A 23,262-nucleotide genomic window follows, 5' to 3' on the forward strand; every position below is an offset into this window, starting at 1 on the left:
TGTATTGTGTGTATTGCTAGGTATTATTACTATACTGTTGGAGCTAGAAACACCAGCATTACTGCACTGTTGGCGCTAGAAACACCAGCATTACTGCTCTGTTGGAGATAGAAACACCAGCATTACTGCACTGTTGGAGCTAGAAACACAAGCATTACTGCACTGTTGGAGATAGAAACACCAGCATTACTACACTGTTGGAGATAGAAACACCAGCATTACTACACTGTTGGAGATAGAAACACCAGCATTACTGCACTGTTGGAGATAGAAACACCAGCATTACTACACTGTTGGAGATAGAAACACCAGCATTACTGCACTGTTGGAGCTAGAAACACCAGCATTACTACACTGTTGGAGATAGAAACACCAGCATTACTGCTCTGTTGGAGATAGAAACACCAGCATTACTGCTCTGTTGGAGATAGAAACACAATCATTACTACACTGTTGGAGATAGAAACACCAGCATTACTGCACTGTTGGAGATAGAAACACCAGCATTACTACACTGTTGGAGCTAGAAACACAAGCATTACTGCACTGTTGGAGCTAGAAACACCAGCATTACTACACTGTTGGAGATAGAAACACCAGCATTACTGCACTGTTGGAGATAGAAACACAAGCATTACTGCACTGTAGGAGATAGAAACACCAGCATTACTGCACTGTTGGAGATAGAAACACCAGCATTACTACACTGTTGGAGATAGAAACACCAGCATTACTACACTGTTGGAGATAGAAACACCAGCATTACTACACTGTTGGATCTAGAAACACCAGCATTACTGCACTGTTGGAGATAGAAACACCAGCATTACTGCACTGTAGGAGATAGAAACACCAGCATTACTGCACTGTTGGAGATAGAAACACCAGCATTACTGCACTGTAGGAGATAGAAACACCAGCATTACTACACTGTTGGAGATAGAAACACCAGCATTACTACACTGTTGGAGATAGAAACACCAGCATTATTACACTGTTGGAGATAGAAACACCAGCATTACTGCACTGTTGGAGATAGAAACACCAGCATTACTGCACTGTTGGAGATAGAAACACCAGCATTACTGCTCTGTTGGAGATAGAAACACCAGCATTACTGCACTGTTGGATCTAGAAACACCAGCATTACTGCACTGTAGGAGATAGAAACACCAGCATTACTGCACTGTTGGAGATAGAAACACCAGCATTACTGCACTGTTGGAGCTAGAAACACCAGCATTACTGCACTGTTGGAGCTAGAAACACCAGCATTACTGCACTGTTGGAGATAGAAACACCAGCATTACTGCACTGTTGGAGCTAGAAACACCAGCATTACTACACTGTTGGAGATAGAAACACCAGCATTACTGCACTGTTGGAGATAGAAACACCAGCATTACTGCTCTGTTGGAGATAGAAACACCAGCATTACTGCACTGTTGGAGATAGAAACACCAGCATTACTACACTGTTGGAGATAGAAACACCAGCATTACTGCACTGTTGGAGATAGAAACACCAGCATTACTACACTGTTGGAGATAGAAACACCAGCATTACTGCACTGTTGGAGATAGAAACACCAGCATTACTGCACTGTTGGAGATAGAAACACCAGCATTACTACACTGTTGGAGCTAGAAACACCAGCATTACTGCACTGTTGGAGCTAGAAACACCAGCATTACTGCACTGTTGGAGATAGAAACACCAGCATTACTGCTCTGTTGGAGATAGAAACACCAGCATTACTACACTGTCCTCAATGTCCTAACTCTCTAAATACATGACTCTGCTGTATCCTACACTGGGTAACTAGAGATGTTGTGGCTAAGTAGAGATGTTGTGGGCTAAGTAGAGATGTTGTGGGCTAAGTAGATATGTTGTGGGCAACGTTTAGATGTTGTGGGCAACGTTTAGATGTTGTGGGCAACGTTTAGATGTTGTGGGCAACGTTTAGATGTTGTGGGCAACGTTTGTGGTCTTGAAGAGAAGGCTCTGTTTCAGACAGGTGTGTATTGTGTTGCAGGCATGTTGACTTTCTAAGTGTCAGTCCCGTGTGTGTGTGTGTGTGAGAGAGAGAGAGAGATTGCTCTCAGCTGTAATCAGTCCACTGCTGTGTCTGCAGGTATTACTAATGCATGTCTACTCTGCTTGAACACAATACACAGCTGGTGAGAAATTACAGGAAAGGGTTGAGAAACAGTGTAGAGGGTTTGAGATGTGGCTATGACTGGACTCTCTGTGGCTCTCCCTCCCTCTCTCCCTCTCTCTCTCTCTCACTCTCTTTGTCTCTCTCTGTCTCTGTGTGTTTCTGTCACACTCATTCTCTCTGGCTTGACTTCACTTCCTGAAAGCCAATAAACAGCTATTAGACGGCCATTCTGTGTCGGTCCCTGTGGACAACAGTTTCAGTTACCCCCATTATAGACAGACACAGAGAGAAGCACCCAGCTGTACCTGGAGTGTCTGTAGTACATACAACCTCCCAGATATTTGACATGTAGGATATCACCTGTAGAGAAAGGAAAATGTAATGCAGAGACATTTCAACCACTGTGTGTTAACCAGAAGGCTCTAACTGTGGCTGTAAGTGCTGGGATAGTAGGCTAACTGGTAGCTGACTACTCCAGAGGGCCTGACACAGGAAGTGGGGTGTTGTGGGTAATGGCTGTATTTACTGTTTAGAGGCTTTTCAGGAAGTGCCAAGGCCCCCTCGAGACTAGACTGCCTTTTAGACTGGAGAGTAGGGGGGCACGGCGGGTGTTCTGTCAGAGGGTCGGAGGGGACTGAAGGACAATTAGATTTAAGTGTGAGTCATTTAGCAGGCGCTCTTATTGAGAGCGACTTCTAGTAGTGAGTGCATACATTCCCATGAAGGAAACAGTCACTATCATTTTCCTGTTTTTAAAGTGGGGGGGGCAGAGGCACAGAGGCTGTTCTCCTTGAGGGAGTTGTGTGGCAGGAGAAGGGGGGGGGGGCTACTGAAGGAAAAGGCTACTGTATATTATTTTAGTTGGGGGGGGTTTACCACTTTTTTTGCTTACTACATGATTCCATGTGTTATTTCATAGTTTTGATGTCTTCATTATTATTCTACAATGTAGAAAATAGTAAAAATAAAGAAAAACCCTTGAATGAGTAGGTGTGTCCAAACTGTTGACTGGTAGTCTATATGAAATAGGAGTGAAAGTGTAATCAATGTGTAACAACAATGTTACAGGATTACGTGCTGATGGGGTTAGGGAGAATAGCAGCCTCTGTATGTAGCTGTGTGTTGTAATGTCTGGCCAACAAGTTAGTTGCCCCAGCAGCAGCATGGAGGAGTTTATACTTTACTCTCTGTTCCGTGACTTCCTGTCTCTCTTTCCTTCTGCTGCTGCTGGGTTTCCATGGCAATGCCTCCGGGCCTGACTGAAGGAGGGAGAGAGACGGGGAGGGAGGGAGAAAAGAGAGAAGAGGGAGAGATGCAGACAGTCTTGTCTCTTCAGTCTGATGAAGATCTCCAGCTGTGTTATGTAAAGATGTCTGCTCTCTGTCTCCACACACACACACACACACACACACACACACACACACACACACACACACACACACACACACACCGAGACAAAGCAGAAGGGTTCATGGGTAGACGGTACACAGGACAGACAGAAATAGCAGCAACCAGACAGAGCAGACTAGAACACATTGTACCACTTAGATACAGTCCATCCTGCAGTAGAACACACTGTACCACTTAGATACAGTCCATCCTGCAGTAGAACACACTGTACCACTTAGATACCGTCCATCCTGCAGTAGAACACACTGTACCACTTAGATACAGTCCATCCTGCAGTAGAACACACTGTACCACTTAGATACAGTCCATCCTGCAGTAGATCACACTGTACCACTTAGATACAGTCCATCCTGCAGTAGAACACACTGTACCACTTAGATACAGTCCATCCTGCAGTAGAACACACTGTACCACTTAGATACAGTCCATCCTGCAGTAGAACACACTGTACCACTTAGATACAGTCCATCCTGCAGTAGATCACACTGTACCACTTAGATACAGTCCATCCTGCAGTAGAACACACTGTACCACTTAGATACAGTCCATCCTGCAGTAGAACACACTGTACCACTTAGATACAGTCCATCCTGCAGTAGAACACACTGTACCACTTAGATACAGTCCATCTGTCCTGCAGTAGAACACACTGTACCACTTAGATACAGTCCATCCTGCAGTAGATCACACTGTACCACTTAGATACAGTCCATCCTGCAGTAGAACACACTGTACCACTTAGATACAGTCCATCCTGCAGTAGAACATACTGTACCACTTAGATACAGTCCATCCTGCAGTAGATCACACTGTACCACTTAGATACAGTCCATCTGTCCTGCAGTAGAACACACTGTACCACTTAGATACAGTCCATCCTGCAGTAGAACACACTGTACCACTTAGATACAGTCCATCCTGCAGTAGATCACACTGTACCACTTAGATACAGTCCATCCTGCAGTAGAACATACTGTACCACTTAGATACAGTCCATCCTGCAGTAGAACACACTGTACCATTTAGATACAGTCCATCCTGCAGTAGAACACACTGTACCACTTAGATACAGTCCATCCTGCAGTAGAACACACTGTACCACTTAGATACAGTCCATCCTGCAGTAGATCACACTGTACCACTTAGATACAGTCCATCCTGCAGTAGAACACACTGTACCACTTAGATACAGTCCATCCTGCAGTAGATCACACTGTACCACTTAGATACAGTCCATCCTGCAGTAGAACACACTGTACCACTTAGATACAGTCCATCCTGCAGTAGAACACACTGTACCACTTAGATACAGTCCATCTGTCCTGCAGTAGAACACACTGTACCACTTAGATACAGTCCATCTGTCCTGCAGTAGAACACACTGTACCACTTAGATACCGTCTGTCTTTCCTGCAGTAGAACACACTGTACCACTTAGATACAGTCCATCCTGCAGTAGAACACACTGTACCACTTAGATACCGTCTGTCTTTCCTGCAGTAGAACACACTGTACCACTTAGATACAGTCCATCCTGCAGTAGAACACACTGTACCACTTAGATACCGTTCATCCTGCAGTAGATCACACTGTACCACTTAGATACAGTCCATCTATCCTGCAGTAGATCACACTGTACCACTTAGATGCAGTCCATCCTGCAGTAGATCACACTGTACCACTTAGATACAGTCCATCTATCCTGCAGTAGATCACACTGTACCACTTAGATACCGTCCATCCTGCAGTAGAACACACTGTACCACTTAGATACAGTCCATCTGTCCTGCAGTAGAACACACTGTACCACTTAGATACAGTCCATCTGTCCTGCAGTAGAACACACTGTACCACTTAGATACAGTCCATCCTGCAGTAGAACACACTGTACCACTTAGATACCGTCTGTCTTTCCTGCAGTAGAACACACTGTACCACTTAGATACAGTCCATCCTGCAGTAGAACACACTGTACCACTTAGATACCGTCTGTCTTTCCTGCAGTAGAACACACTGTACCACTTAGATACAGTCCATCCTGCAGTAGAACACACTGTACCACTTAGATACCGTCCATCCTGCAGTAGATCACACTGTACCACTTAGATACAGTCCATCTATCCTGCAGTAGATCACACTGTACCACTTAGATGCAGTCCATCCTGCAGTAGATCACACTGTACCACTTAGATACAGTCCATCTATCCTGCAGTAGATCACACTGTACCACTTAGATACCGTCCATCCTGCAGTAGATCACACTGTACCACTTAGATACAGTCCATCTATCCTGCAGTAGATCACACTGTACCACTTAGATGCAGTCCATCTATCCTGCAGTAGAACACACTGTACCACTTAGATGCAGTCCATCTATCCTGCAGTAGATCACACTGTACCACTTACAGTCCGTCTATCCTGCAGTAGGGGAGTCTCAGGGTGTGTATCCCTATGGGTCCTGGTCAAGTGTAATGTTTTAAAATGTAACCTTTTATTTAACTAGGCAAGTCCATTAAGAATGGGGCGGCAGGTAGCCTAGTGGTCAGGGCGTTGGGCCAGTAACCTAAAGGTTGCTAGATTGAATCCCTGAGCTGACAAGGTAAAAATCTGTCATTCTACCCCTGAACAAGGCAATTAACCCACTGTTCCTAGGCCATCAGTGTAAATAATAATTTGTTCTTAGCTGACTTGCCTAGTTAAATAAAGGTAAAAAGAATGAATAAATAATAAATTCCCTCTAGCCCTCGCTCTCTCTAGCCCTCTAGCTCTCGCTCCCTCTAGCTCTCGCTCCCTCTAGCTCTCGCTCCCTCTAGCTCTCGCTCCCTCTAGCTCTCGCTCCCTCTAGCTCTCGCTCCCTCTAGCGCTCTAGCTCTCGCTCCCTCTAGCCCTCTAGCTCTCGCTCCCTCTAGCTCTCGCTCCCTCTAGCCCTCTCTAGCCCTCTAGCTCTCGCTCCCTCTAGCTCTCGCTCCCTCTAGCTCTCGCTCCCTCTAGCTCTCGCTCCCTCTAGCTCTCGCTCCTCTAGCTCTCGCTCCCTCTAGCTCTCGCTCCCTCTAGCTCTCGCCTAGCTCTCGCCTCCCTCTAGCCCTCTAGCTCTCGCTCCCTCTAGCTCTCGCCTCCCTTAGCCCTCTCTAGCCCCTCAGCTCGCTCCTCTAGCTCTCGCTCCCTCTAGCTCTCGCTCCCTCTAGCTCTCGCTCCCTCTAGCTCTCGCTCCCTCTAGCTCTCGCTCCCTCTAGCCCTCTAGCTCTCGCTCCCTCTAGCTCTCGCTCCCTCTAGCCCTCACGCTCGCTCCCTCTAGCCCTCGCGCTCGCTCCCTCTAGCCCTCGCGCTCGCTCCCTCTAGCCCCCATTCTCTCTAGCTCTCGCTCCCTCTAGCCCCCTCTCTCTGTGTGTCTTGTCTCTAGCTCTGTTGGTGTGTTCTCTAAAGACCTCTGTAGTAGACACGCATTAGCCGCTAGGAGTTAGCGTTATGGGTAAAACAACCTCAGAATGAGTTGGAGCAGCTAATAGACATTAGCCGCTAGGAGTTAGCGTTATGGATAAAATGACCTCCGAATGAGTTGGAGCAGCTAATAGACATTAGCCGCTAGGAGTTAGCGTTATGGGTAAAACGACCTCAGAATGAGTTGGAGCAGCTAATAGACATTAGCCGCTAGGAGTTAGCGTTATGGATAAAACGACCTCCGAATGAGTTGGAGCAGCTAATAGACATTAGCCGCTAGGAGTTAGCGTTATGGATAAAACGACCTCTAGAGACCCCAGAGCAGAAACATCATGACATCAATCTCAACACAGCTCAGAGAAAATGAACTAAACAAGACAAGTACATGAGTAATGGAAATGTCTTGTGTGTGTTCACCAGTAAGATATGGTTCTGGGGTGTGTGCTCTGGTTCGTTGGTGGTGATGTCATTCCTAGGTACAGTAATTAGAGACTGGTGTATAGATATGCAGGCAGAGAGAGTGAGAGCATGGAAAATGTGTGTAATGAGAAATAGAATTGTGTGTGTGTGTGTGTGTGTGTGTGTGTGTGAGACATGAAACATTGACTAATGTAGTGTTAGTTCAAATAGACATAATTGAGACAAATGATAGCTGTATTATACAATTACAGACTGGAACACACACACACACACACACACACACACACACACACACACGGACAGTCAGGGCTAAGCAGTCTGTGCTTCCTAGAAGAACAATATGACCCGTCCAGATAGGAAGGGTTAGAGCAGGGGTGTCAAACACACGGCCCGCGGGCTGGATCCGGCCAATCTGTCCCGCGGCGTGGTTTGAGTACAAAAAATAAATACATGAAATGTTGTTTTTGTGGTGGAAACAAACTCAATATAATTTAAAATGACTCAAACCAAATCTAACCTGTACAACTAATAATGGACGTACAGTCATAGTTTGTTGACTGTGTCCAGCTCTAATAAACACCAGAATGAGACAGTCATACAGTTTGTTGACTGTGTCCAGCTCTAATAAACACCAGAATGAGACAGTCATACAGTTTGTTGACTGTGTCCAGCTCTAATAAACACCAGAATGAGACAGTCATACAGTTTGTTGACTGTGTCCAGCTGTAATAAACACCAGAATGAGACAGTCATACAGTTTGGACTGTCTCAGCTCTAATAAACACCAGAATGAGACAGTCATACAGTTTGTTGACTGTGTCCAGCTGTAATAAACACCAGAATGAGACAGTCATACAGTTTGTTGACTGTGTCCAACTCTAATAAACACCAGAATGAGACAGTCATACAGTTTGTTGACTGTGTCCAGCTGTAATAAACACCAGAATGAAACAGTCATACAGTTTGTTGACTGTGTCCAGCTGTACTACACACCAGAATGAGACAGTCATACAGTTTGTTGACTGTGTCCAGCTCTAATAAACACCAGAATGAGACAGTCATACAGTTTGTGACTGTGTCCAGCTCTAATAAACACCAGAATGAGACAGTCATACAGTTTGGACTGTGTCCAGCTCTAATAAACACCAGAATGAGACAGTCATACAGTTTGTTGACTGTGTCCAGCTGTAATAAACACCAGAATGAGACAGTCATACAGTTTGTTGACTGTGTCCAGCTCTAATAAACACCAGAATGAGACAGTCATACAGTTTGACTGTCCAACTCTAAACACCAGAATGAGACAGTCATACAGTTTGTTGACTGTGTCCAGCTCTAATAAACACCAGAATGAGACAGTCATACAGTTTGACTGTCCAACTCTAATAAACACCAGAATGAGACAGTCATACAGTTTGACTGTCCAGCTCTAATAAACACCAGAATGAGACAGTCATACAGTTTGGACTGTGTCCAGCTCTAATAAACACCAGAATGAGACAGTCATACAGTTTGTTGACTGTGTCCAGCTCTAATAAACACCAGAATGAGACAGTCATACAGTTTGTTGACTGTGTCCAGCTCTAATAAACACCAGAATGAGACAGTCATACAGTTTGACTGTCCAACTCTAAACACCAGAATGAGACAGTCAAGGAGCATCAAATTCCCCAAAATGATAGAGGATCTTTTTTCCTTTTTTTTGCCAATTTTGATGTTAAGGAAATATAAACCATTTTCATTGCGGACCTCGTTGAAGACCGAATGCAGCCCCTGGGTTAAACACCAGTAGGGTCTTGAATCTCCCCTGGGTTATACACCAGTAGGGTCCTGAATCTCCCCTGGGTTATACACCAGTAGGGTCCTGCATCTCCCCTGGGTTATACACCAGTAGGGTCCTGCATCTCCCCTGGGTTAAACACCAGTAGGGTCCTGCATCTCCCCTGGGTTATACACCAGTAGGGTCCTGCATCTCCCCTGGGTTAAACACCAGTAGGGTCCTGCATCTCCCCTGGGTTATACACCAGTAGGGTCCTGCATCTCCCCTGGGTTAAACACCAGTAGGGTCCTGCATCTCCCCTGGGTTAAACACCAGTAGGGTCCTGCATCTCCCCTGGGTTAAACACCAGTAGGGTCCTGCATCTCCCCTGGGTTAAACACCAGTAGGGTCCTGCATCTCCCCTGGGTTAAACACCAGTAGGGTCCTGTATCTCCCCTGGGTTAAACACCAGTAGGGTCCTGCATCTCCCCTGGGTTAAACACCAGTAGGGTCCTGCATCTCCCCTGGGTTAAACACCAGTAGGGTCCTGCATCTCCCCTGGGTTAAACACCAGTAGGGTCCTGCATCTCCCCTGGGTTAAACACCAGTAGGGTCCTGCATCTCCCCTGGGTTAAACACCAGTAGGGTCCTGCATCTCCCCTGGGTTATACACCAGTAGGGTCCTGCATCTCCCCTGGGTTAAACACCAGTAGGGTCCTGCATCTCCCCTGGGTTAAACACCAGTAGGGTCCTGCATCTCCCCTGGGTTATACACCAGTAGGGTCCTGCATCTCCCCTGGGTTATACACCAGTAGGGTCCTGCATCTCCCCTGGGTTAAACACCAGTAGGGTCCTGCATCTCCCCTGGGTTATACACCAGTAGGGTCCTGCATCTCCCCTGGGTTATACACCAGTAGGGTCCTGCATCTCCCCTGGGTTATACACCAGTAGGGTCCTGCATCTCCCCTGGGTTATACACCAGTAGGGTCCTGCATCTCCCCTGGGTTATACACCAGTAGGGTCCTGCATCTCCCCTGGGTTATACACCAGTAGGGTCCTGCATCTCCCCTGGGTTAAACACCAGTAGGGTCCTGCATCTCCCCTGGGTTATACACCAGTAGGGTCCTGCATCTCCCCTGGGTTAAACACCAGTAGGGTCCTGCATCTCCCCTGGGTTAAACACCAGTAGGGTCCTGCATCTCCCCTGGGTTAAACACCAGTAGGGTCCTGCATCTCCCCTGGGTTAAACACCAGTAGGGTCCTGCATCTCCCCTGGGTTAAACACCAGTAGGGTCCTGCATCTCCCCTGGGTTAAACACCAGTAGGGTCCTGCATCTCCCCTGGGTTATACACCAGTAGGGTCCTGCATCTCCCCTGGGTTATACACCAGTAGGGTCCTGCATCTCCCCTGGGTTAAACACCAGTAGGGTCCTGCATCTCCCCTGGGTTATACACCAGTAGGGTCCTGCATCTCCCCTGGGTTATACACCAGTAGGGTCCTGCATCTCCCCTGGGTTATACACCAGTAGGGTCCTGCATCTCCCCTGGGTTAAACACCAGTAGGGTCCTGCATCTCCCCTGGGTTAAACACCAGTAGGGTCCTGCATCTCCCCTGGGTTATACACCAGTAGGGTCCTGCATCTCCCCTGGGTTAAACACCAGTAGGGTCCTGAATCTCCCCTGGGTTAAACACCAGTAGGGTCCTGCATCTCCCCTGGGTTATACACCAGTAGGGTCCTGCATCTCCCCTGGGTTAAACACCAGTAGGGTCCTGCATCTCCCCTGGGTTATACACCAGTAGGGTCCTGCATCTCCCCTGGGTTAAACACCAGTAGGGTCCTGCATCTCCCCTGGGTTAAACACCAGTAGGGTCCTGAATCCTGGAATCTTCTAAGTGGGATTTTTAGAAAGTTACTCGGGTTTCGCAACTCTAGACTCTAAAGCAGGGATGGGCAACTGTCAGATCAATCCCATCCTCCCGTCGGGGTCTCAACTTACTGTTGACAGTTAGATAAGTAGAATACACAAGTTGCAATTTCTAAATTTGGTTGTGCATAAGCAGTTTTTCTGCTTATGTCATTCACTGATAGTCGGTCAATTAGCCCATGTCAGCAAACAGAAATGTTTAGGCTGCTAAGTGAGTTTTGCGGGCAGCTATCTAAACTTGTTATCATGGTTGAATTACCGGCCGGAGGACACACTGTACCATTTTGATTTTTGGTAGTCTCATTCAGATATGATATTAAAAACTGCAAACATTTCCCCTTCATCCTATGGCTAAATGTGGTGAAAGAATATACCCAGACTAAAGATTAAGTAGAAAATGGATAAATAAAAGCCTTCTTCAAAACATCAAACTCAATGTAGATTTGAGAATGGGCTATTGGGACCAATTTTGTTATAAATTGAGTGTTATTATGACATTATTTGTAACAATGCAGAGTTTTTTTCTGGAGCTAAAGGGGTTTTGGGGGCTCCTGAGTGGTGCTGTGGTCTAAGGGAATGTTTGAGGTGTCACTACAGACCCGGGTTTGATCCCAGGCTGTGTCACAACTGACTATGACCAGGAGTCCCATAGGGCGGCGCACAATTGGCCCAGCGTCGTTAGGGGAGGGTTTGGCTGGGGGGGACTTTAGTTGGGCTAATCGCGCTCTAGCGACTCCTTATGGCGGGCCGGGCACCTGCAGGCTGACGTCGGTCGTCAGACACGTTGGTGCGGCTGGGTTAAGCTGGCGGGTGTGTTAAGAAGCTCATTTCGGCAAGTCATGTTTCGGAGGACGCATGACTCGACCTTCGCCTCTCCCGAGCCAGTTGGGGAGTTGCAGCGATGAGACAAGATTGGAATTGGATATGATGAAATTGGGGTGAGAAAGGGTGGTAGAACGAGAGAGAGAGAAAAAAGGAGTGTTTGTACGGCTGAATTCTGTCCGGGCCCCGGGCAAGAAAATTTGAGGCCCCCATCTCGGCGGTCAAGAAACTTTTAGCGGTTTTAAAGCTAATTTCCTACAATTCCACGCATTTTGACATGGCTAATGTTGTGTTTTTATGCTCCAAACATATTAACAAAATCAATGACGATCTGATTGTCTAGCTTTTATTTTGGTGATTGGAAGTTCTCCAAGATTATTGTTATTATAGGCTATTAAAAAACGATATCCATTTTGTATTTGGTTTAGTAGTTTCAGTTTACACTGAAAGCGTTTTAACATCCCAAGTAGTTTTTGAAGCACTGCTGTAGAGGAGGGGAGGAGAAAACGAACCATCTCCAAGTTAAAGGGATACTTTGGGATTTTAACAATGACGCCCTTTATCTACGTCCCCAGAGTCAGATTAACTTGCGGATACCGTTTTTATGTCTGTGTCCAGTATGAAGGAAGTTAGAGCTAACTAGCAGCAGATACCCATAGACTTCCAGTCATTTCGCTAACGCTAGTTAGCAACTTCCTTCAAACTGCACGCGGAGACATAAAAGGGATGTCAGTGAGTTTATCTGACTCCCTCCAGCTACTACTAACATATTGGTTGTTGTGCCATATGCAGTATTGACTATATTGATGAGTTTTAACAGTGGTGATTGTTCATCTGTCTCTCTGGACATTAAAAATAAACATTGGTTCTCTGGCAGACCTCCATCGCTTCTGCAGTGCATTGTGGTCCTTCCTGTGTCAGCTGGGAATGACCCGTACAGAAGAGACCAGAGGGTCAACAGGAAGTTGGATACATCTGCCTAATCAGGTTTTCACTCTTCTCTCTCTCTCTCTCTCTCTCTCTCTCTCTCTCTCTCTCTCTCTCTCTCTCTCCCTTTCCCTCTCTCTCTCTCTCTCCCATCTTCCCTCTCTCCTATCTCCCTTCACTCTCCCATATCTCCCCTCTCTCAATCTTTCCCTCTCGCTCTGCCTCTCCCTGTAGGCAAGGCATTTGTTCCCAAGCAGCGGCCCATCGAGTCTCGTCAGGAAGAGGTAACGACCCTTGACCCGGAACTAGAAGAGGCCCTGTCCAGCGCTACCGACACTGAGCTCTGTGACCTGGCAGGTAAGGGGGAGGGGGTAGGTAGGTTGTCTTAGAGACAGAGACACACACGGCCTCTCTCTCTCGCTGCGTTAGAAAGATCTGTGTCTTACTGTCCTGTGTCTGTCTTCTGTCTCTAAGGACAGCTAAAGGTCTGTGTATCTTACTGTCTCCAGTCTCTCTAAGGACAGCTAAATACAGGAGTCTTTCATACACGCTGTCAGCCAGGCTTGTCCCATGGTACACACACACACACTAAGCCTGTTGTGTGTTTGTCCACAGCGATCCTAGGTGTCCATACCCTGGTGACCAGCACCCAGAGTTACGATGGAACCAGCAGTAAAGACGGAGGATACAACAGTGAGTACGCAACCGCAACGCAACCGCCATGTAACCACAACACAACCGCAACGCAACCGCCATGTAACCACAATGCAACCGCCATGTAACCACAACACAACCGCAACGCAACCGCCATGTAACCACAACGCAACCGCCATGTAACCACAACGCAACCGCCATGTAACCACAACACAACCGCCATGTAACCACAACACAACCGCCATGTAACCACAACACAACCGCCATGTAACCACAAACAAACCGCCATGTAACCACAAACAAACCGCCATGTAACCACAACGCAACCGCCATGTAACCACAACACAACCGCCATGTAACCACAACACAACCGCAACGCAACCGCCATGTAACCACAACACAACCGCAACGCAACCGCCATGTAACCACAACACAACCGCAACGCAACCGCCATGTAACCACAACACAACCGCAACGCAACCGCCATGTAACCACAACACAACCGCAACGCAACCGCCATGTAGCCGCAACGCAACCGCCATGTAACCGCAACACAACCGCCATGTAACCGCAACACAACCGCCATGTAACCACAACACAACCGCCATGTAACCACAACACAACCGCCATGTAACCACAACACAACCGCCATGTAACCACAACACAACCGCCATGTAACCACAACACAACCGCCATGTAACCGCAACGCAACCGCCATGTAACCACAACGCAACCGCCATGTAACCACAACGCAACCGCCATGTAACCACAACGCAACCGCCATGTAACCACAACGCAACCGCCATGTAACCGCAACGCAACCGCCATGTAACCGCAACGCAACCGCCATGTAACCACAACACAACTGCAATGTAACCACAGCACAACTGCAATGTAACCACAGCACAACTGCAATGTAACCACAGCACAACAGCAACGTAACCACAACACAACAGCAATGTAACCACAATGTAACCATAACACAACCGCAATGTAACCACATGACCACAATGTAACCTCAAGATAGCCGCAATGTAACCGCAACGTAACCCCAACGTAAACACAGTTACCACCATGTAACCGCTACACTACTAACCCCAACATAAACACGGTTACCACCATGTAACCGCTACACTACTAACCCCAACGTAACCCCAACGTAAACACGGTTACCACCATGTAACCGCTACACTACTAACCCCAACGTAACCCCAACGTAAACACAGTTACCACCATGTAACCGCTACACTACTAACCCCAACATAAACACAGTTACCACCATGTAACCGCTACACTACTAACCCCAACGTAACCCCAACGTAAACACAGTTACCACCATGTAACCGCTACACTACTAACCCCAACATAAACACGGTTACCACCATGTAACCGCTACACTACTAACCCCAACGTAACCCCAACGTAAACACAGTTACCACCATGTAACCGCTACACTACTAACCCCAACGTAACCCCAACGTAAACACGGTTACCACCATGTAACCGCAACACTACTAACCACAACGTAACCACGGTTACCACCATGTAACCGCTACACTACTAACCCCAACATAAACACGGTTACCACCATGTAACCGCTAAACTACTAACCCCAACATAAACACGGTTACCACCATGTAACCGCTACACTACAGATGAATATATTTCTGGTTGTTTAGTGACTACAGTCCTCCTATATAAATGAGTGTGATGGATACAGATGAATATATTTCTGGTTGTTTAGTGACTACAGTCCTCCTATATAAATGAGTGTGATGGATACAGATGAATATATTTCTGGTTTAGTGACTACAGTCCTCCTATATAAATGAGTGTGATGGATACAGATGAATATATTTCTGGTTTAGTGACTACAGTCCTCCTATATAAATGAGTGTGATGGATACAGATGAATATATTTCTGGTTGTTTAGTGACTACAGTCCTCCTATATAAATGAGTGTGATGGATACAGATGAATATATTTCTGGTTGTTTAGTGACTACAGTCCTCCTATATAAATGAGTGTGATGGATACAGATGAATATATTTCTGGTTGTTTAGTGACTACAGTCCTCCTATATAAATGAGTGTGATGGATACAGATGAATATATTTCTGGTTGTTTAGTGACTACAGTCCTCCTATATAAATGAGTGTGATGGATACAGATGAATATATTTCTGGTTGTTTAGTGACTACAGTCCTCCTATATAAATGAGTGTGATGGATACAGATGAATATATTTCTGGTTGTTTAGTGACTACAGTCCTCCTATATAAATGAGTGTGATGGATACAGATGAATATATTTCTGGTTGTTTAGTGACTACAGTCCTCCTATATAAATGAGTGTGATGGATACAGATGAATATATTTCTGGTTGTTTAGTGACTACAGTCCTCCTATATAAATGAGTGTGATGGATACAGATGAATATATTTCTGGTTGTTTAGTGACTACAGTCCTCCTATATAAATGAGTGTGATGGATACAGATGAATATATTTCTGGTTGTTTAGTGACTACAGTCCTCCTATATAAATGAGTGTGATGGATACAGATGAATATATTTCTGGTTGTTTAGTGACTACAGTCCTCCTATATAAATGAGTGTGATGGATACAGATGAATATATTTCTGGTTGTTTAGTGACTACAGTCCTCCTATATAAATGAGTGTGATGGATACAGATGAATATATTTCTGGTTGTTTAGTGACTACAGTCCTCCTATATAAATGAGTGTGATGGATACAGATGAATATATTTCTGGTTGTTTAGTGACTACAGTCCTCCTATATAAATGAGTGTGATGGATACAGATGAATATATTTCTGGTTTAGTGACTACAGTCCTCCTATATAAATGAGTGTGATGGATACAGATGAATATATTTCTGGTTGTTTAGTGACTACAGTCCTCCTATATAAATGAGTGTGATGGATACAGATGAATATATTTCTGGTTTAGTGACTACAGTCCTCCTATATAAATGAGTGTGATGGATACAGATGAATATATTTCCGGTTTAGTGACTACAGTCCTCCTATATAAATGAGTGTGATGGATACAGATGAATATATTTCTGGTTGTTTAGTGACTACAGTCCTCCTATATAAATGAGTGTGATGGATACAGATGAATATATTTCTGGTTTAGTGACTACAGTCCTCCTATATAAATGAGTGTGATGGATACAGATGAATATATTTCTGGTTGTTTAGTGACTACAGTCCTCCTATATAAATGAGTGTGATGGATACAGATGAATATATTTCTGGTTTAGTGACTACAGTCCTCCTATATAAATGAGTGTGATGGATACAGATGAATATATTTCTGGTTGTTTAGTGACTACAGTCCTCCTATATAAATGAGTGTGATGGATACAGATGAATATATTTCTGGTTGTTTAGTGACTACAGTCCTCCTATATAAATGAGTGTGATGGATACAGATGAATATATTTCTGGTTGTTTAGTGACTACAGTCCTCCTATATAAATGAGTGTGATGGATACAGATGAATATATTTCTGGTTTAGTGACTACAGTCCTCCTATATAAATGAGTGTGATGGATACAGATGAATATATTTCTGGTTGTTTAGTGACTACAGTCCTCCTATATAAATGAGTGTGATGGATACAGATGAATATATTTCTGGTTGTTTAGTGACTACAGTCCTCCTATATAAATGAGTGTGATGGATACAGATGAATATATTTCTGGTTGTTTAGTGACTACAGTCCTCCTATATAAATGAGTGTGATGGATACAGATGAATATATTTCTGGTTTTAGTGACTACAGTCCTCCTATATAAATGAGTGTGATGGATACAGATGAATATATTTCTGGTGGTTTAGTGACTACAGTCCTCCTATATAAATGAGTGTGATGGATACAGATGAATATATTTCTGGTTGTTTAGTGACTACAGTCCTCCTATATAAATGAGTGTGATGGATACAGATGAATATATTTCTGGTGGTTTAGTGACTACAGTCCTCCTATATAAATGAGTGTGATGGATACAGATGAATATATTTCTGGTGTTTAGTGACTACAGTCCTCCTATATAAATGAGTGTGATGGATACAGATGAATATATTTCTGGTTGTTTAGTGACTACAGTCCTCCTATATAAATGAGTGTGATGGATACAGATGAATATATTTCTGGTTTAGTGACTACAGTCCTCCTATATAAATGAGTGTGATGGATACAGATGAATATATTTCTGGTTGTTTAGTGACTACAGTCCTTCTATATAAATGAGTGTGATGGATACAGATGAATATATTTCTGGTGGTTTAGTGACTACAGTCCTCCTATATAAATGAGTGTGATGGATACAGATGAATATATTTCTGGTTGTTTAGTGACTACAGACCTCCTATATAAATGAGTGTGATGGATACAGATGAATATATTTCGGGTGGTTTAGTGACTACAGTCCTCCTATATAAATGAGTGTGATGGATACAGATGAATATATTTCTCACCAGACGTGGTGATGGGGGAGAAGATGAACCCAGTGTTTGATGAGCCTCCTAACCCCACTAACGTAGACGACACTCTGCAGAGGATAAAAAACAACGACGCTGCGCTCACGGAGGTTAACCTCAACAACATCAAGGTACTTAAACACACATAAACACATATACACTGCTCAACAAAAATAAAGGGAACACTAAAAGAACACATCCTAGATCTGAATGAATGAAATAATGTTATTAAATACTTTTTTCTTTACATAGTTGAATGTGCTGACAACAAAATCACACAAAAATAATCAATGGAAATCCAATTTATCAACCCATGGAGGTCTGGATTTGGAGTCACACTCAAAATTAAAGTGGAAAACCACACTACAGGCTGATCCAACTTTGATGTAATGTCCTTAAAACAAGTCAAAATGAGGCTCAGTAGTGTGTGTGGCCTCCATGTGCCTGTATGACCTCCCTACAACGCCTGGGCATGCTCCTGATGAGGTGGCGGATGGTCTCCTGGGGGATCTCCTCCCAGACCTGGACTAAAGCATCCGCCAGCTCCTGGACAGTCTGTGGTGCAACGTGGCGTTGGTGGATGGAGCGAGACATGATGTCCCAGATGTGCTCAATTGGATTCAGGTTTGGGGAACGGGCGGGCCAGTCCATAGCATCAATGCCTTCCTCTTGCAGGAACTGCTGACACACTCCAGCCACATGAGGTCTAGCATTGTCTTGCATTAGGAGGAACCCAGGGCCAACCGCACCAGCATATGGTCTCACAAGGGGTCTGAGGATCTCATCTCGGTACCTAATGGCAGTCAGGCTACCTCTGGCGAGCACATGGAGGGCTGTGCGGCCCCCCAAAGAAATGCCACCCCACACCATGACTGACCCACCTCCAAACCGGTCATGCTGGAGGATGTTGCAGGCAGCAGAACGTTCTCCACGGCGTCTCCAGACTCTGTCACGTCTGTCACGTGCTGTGTGAACCTGCGTTCATCTGTGAAGAGCACAGGGCACCAGTGGCGAATTTGCCAATCTTGGTGTTCTCTGGCAAATGCCAAACGTCCTGCACGGTGTTGAGCTGTAAGCACAACCCCCACCTGTGGACGTCGGGCCCTCATACCACCCTCATGGAGTCGGTTTCTGACCGTTTGAGCAGACACATGCACATTTGTGGCCTGCTGGAGGTCATTTTGCAGGGCTCTGGCAGTGCTTCTCCTGCTCCTCCTTGCACAAAGGCGGAGGTAGCGGTCCTGCTGCTGGGTTGTTGCCCTCCTACGGCCTCCTCCACGTCTCCTGGTGTACTGGCCTGTCTCCTGGTAGCGCCTCCATGCTCTGGACACTACGCTGACAGATACAGCAAACCTTCTTGCCACAGCTCACATTGATGTGCCATCCTGGATGAGCTGCACTACCTGAGCCACTTGTGTGGGTTGTAGACTCCGTCTCATGCTACCACTAGAGTGAAAGCACCGCCAGCATTCAAAAGTGACCAAAACATCAGCCAGGAAGCATAGGAACTGAGAAGTGGTCTGTGGTTAACACCTGCAGAACCACTCCTTTATTGGGGGTGTCTTGCTTATTGCCTATAATTTCCACCTGTTGTCTATTCCATTTGCACAACAGCATGTGAAATGTATTGTCAATCAGTGTTGCTTCCTAAGTGGACAGTTTGATTTCACAGAAGTGTGATTGACTTGGAGTTACATTGTGTTGTTTAAGTGTTCCCTTTATTTTTTTGAGCAGTGTATATATATATATATATATATATATATATATATATATATATATATATATATATAATATATATATATATAACACACACATACATACATACATACATACATACATACATACATACACACACATCACACACATCACGCAATGAGACACGTTGTGATTCCCCTGTATTTTCCTGGTGTTCCAGAACATTCCTATTCCCACGCTGAAGGAGTTTGCCAAGGCCATGGAGAGGAACACACACGTCAAGAAGTTCAGCCTCGCCGCCACACGGAGCAACGACCCCATCGCTGTGGTGGGTGTCTTGTCTGTCTGTGGGTGTCTTGTCTGTCTGTGGGTGTCTTGTCTGTCTGTGGGTGTCTTGTCTGTCTGTGGGTGTCTTGTCGTTGAGTAGGGCAGAAGTGTGTGCAGGGTTTTGCTCCAACCCACTCCTAACTACTCCCCCAGGCGATGAGTGAGATGCTGAAGGAGAACAAGTCGTTGCGGAGTCTCAACCTCGAGTCTAACTTCATCACCAGCGCTGGTGCTGCCGCCCTGGTGGACGCTCTCCGAGACAACGACACACTGACTGAGATCAAGATAGACAACCAGGTAACACACATACACACACACACACACACACACACACACACACACATACACACACACACACACACACACACATCACACACACACACACTCACTGAGATCAAGATAGACAACCAGGTAACACATACATACATACATACATACATACATACATACATACATACATACATACATACATACATACATACATACATACATACATACATACATACATACATACATACATACATACATACATACATACATACACACACATCACACACTCACTCACTGAGATCAAGATAGACAACCAGGTAACACAGACACTTCACACTAAATACACACACCCTGCACTAAAACACTGATACATTGAAGAGATTATTTTAAACTGTTGGCTGTTGACTTCTCCAGGAGTCTTGACGTGTGTGTGTGTGTGGTTCTTGACGGTGTGTGTGTGTGTGTGTGTCTACAGAGGCAGCAGCTGGGGACTTCAGTAGAGATGGAGATGGCTAAGATGCTGGAGGACAACAACAGCATAGTGAAGTTTGGCTATCACTTCTGTCAGCAAGGCCCACGGGCTAGAGCTGCTGCTGCTATCACCAAGAACAATGACCTGAGTAAGAACACACACTGCTGGGTTCTCTTCTGTCAGCAAGGCCCACCGTAACACAGTATATATTATACTACAGTCAGTCTGACAGGGTTACCGTAACACAGTATATTATACTACAGTCAGTCTGACAGGGTTACCGTAACACAGTATATTATACTACAGTCAGTCTGACAGGGTTACCGTAACACAGTATATTATACTACAGTCAGTCTGACAGGGTTACCGTAACACAGTATATTATACTACAGTCAGTCTGACAGGGTTACCGTAACACAGTATATTATACTACAGTCAGTCTGACAGAGTTACCGTAACACAGTATATATTATACTACAGTCAGTCTGACAGGGTTACCGTAACACAGTATATTATACTACAGTCAGTCTGATAGGGTTACCGTAACACAGTATATATTATACTACAGTCAGTCTGACAGGGTTACCGTAACACAGTATATATTATACTACAGTCAGTCTGATAGGGTTACCGTAACACAGTATATTATACTACAGTCAGTCTGACAGGGTTACCGTAACACAGTATATTATACTACAGTCAGTCCGACAGGGTTACCGTAACACAGTATATTATACTACAGTCAGTCTGACAGGGTTACCGTAACACAGTATATATTATACTACAGTCAGTCTGACAGGGTTACCGTAACACAGTATATTATACTACAGTCAGTCTGACAGGGTTACCGTAACACAGTATATATTATACTACAGTCAGTCTGACAGGGTTACCGTAACACAGTATATTATACTACAGTCAGTCTGACAGGGTTACCGTAACACAGTATATTATACTACAGTCAGTCTGACAGGGTTACCGTAACACAGTATATTATACTACAGTCAGTCTGACAGGGTTACCGTAACACAGTATATTATACTACAGTCAGTCTGACAGGGTTACCGTAACACAGTATATATTATACTACAGTCAGTCTGACAGGGTTACCGTAACACAGTATATATTATACTACAGTCAGTCTGACAGGGTTACCGTAACACAGTATATATTATACTACAGTCAGTCTGACAGGGTTACCGTAACACAGTATATATTATACTACAGTCAGTCTGACAGGGTTACCGTAACACAGTATATTATACTACAGTCAGTCTGACAGGGTTACCGTAACACAGTATATATTATACTACAGTCAGTCTGACAGGGTTACCGTAACACAGTATATTTATACTACAGTCAGTCTGACAGGGTTACCGTAACACAGTATATTTATACTACAGTCAGTCTGACAGGGTTACCGTAACACAGTATATATTATACTACAGTCAGTCTGACAGGGTTACCGTAACACAGTATATTATACTACAGTCAGTCTGACAGGGTTACCGTAACACAGTATATATTATACTACAGTCAGTCTGACAGGGTTACCGTAACACAGTATATATTATACTACAGTCAGTCTGACAGGGTTACCGTAACACAGTATATATTATACTACAGTCAGTCTGACAGGGTTACCGTAACACAGTATATATTATACTACAGTCAGTCTGACAGGGTTACCGTAACACAGTATATATTATACTACAGTCAGTCTGACAGGGTTACCGTAACACAGTATATATTATACTACAGTCAGTCTGACAGGGTTACCGTAACACAGTATATATATACTACAGTCAGTCTGACAGGGTTACCGTAACACAGTATATTATACTACAGTCAGTCTGACAGGGTTACCGTAACACAGTATATATTATACTACAGTCAGTCTGACAGGGTTACCGTAACACAGTATATATTATACTACAGTCAGTCTGACAGGGTTACCGTAACACAGTATATATTATACTACAGTCAGTCTGACAGGGTTACCGTAACACAGTATATATTATACTACAGTCAGTCTGACAGGGTTACCGTAACACAGTATATTATACTACAGTCAGTCTGACAGGGTTACCGTAACACAGTATATTTATACTACAGTCAGTCTGACAGGGTTACCGTAACACAGTATATTATACTACAGTCAGTCTGACAGGGTTACCGTAACACAGTATATTATACTACAGTCAGTCTGACAGGGTTACCGTAACACAGTATATTATACTACAGTCAGTCTGACAGGGTTACCGTAACACAGTATATATATACTACAGTCAGTCTGACAGGGTTACCGTAACACAGTATATATTATACTACAGTCAGTCTGACAGGGTTACCGTAACACAGTATATATTATACTACAGTCAGTCTGACAGGGTTACCGTAACACAGTATATTATACTACAGTCAGTCTGACAGGGTTACCGTAACACAGTATATTATACTACAGTCAGTCTGACAG

General features: G+C 44.7%; 1 protein-coding gene across 4 annotated transcripts in view; it reads left to right on the forward strand.

Annotated features, from left to right (window-relative positions):
* LOC106595683 (tropomodulin-3) overlaps positions 1-23,262 on the forward strand; it is a 54,199-nt gene that overhangs the window by 18,807 nt on the left and 12,130 nt on the right. For all 4 annotated transcript variants that reach the window (XM_045689636.1, XM_045689637.1, XM_045689639.1 and 1 more), the window contains 6 exons: positions 13,098-13,220; positions 13,479-13,556; positions 18,023-18,153; positions 19,938-20,045; positions 20,198-20,341; positions 20,790-20,934. In XM_045689636.1, coding sequence (XP_045545592.1) covers positions 13,098-13,220; positions 13,479-13,556; positions 18,023-18,153; positions 19,938-20,045; positions 20,198-20,341; positions 20,790-20,934 — 729 coding nt within the window. The remainder of the gene's footprint in view (positions 1-13,097; positions 13,221-13,478; positions 13,557-18,022; positions 18,154-19,937; positions 20,046-20,197; positions 20,342-20,789; positions 20,935-23,262) is intronic.

Source organism: Salmo salar, chromosome ssa11, assembly GCF_905237065.1.
Source record: "Salmo salar chromosome ssa11, Ssal_v3.1, whole genome shotgun sequence".
Taxonomy (NCBI): Eukaryota; Metazoa; Chordata; class Actinopteri; order Salmoniformes; family Salmonidae; genus Salmo; species Salmo salar.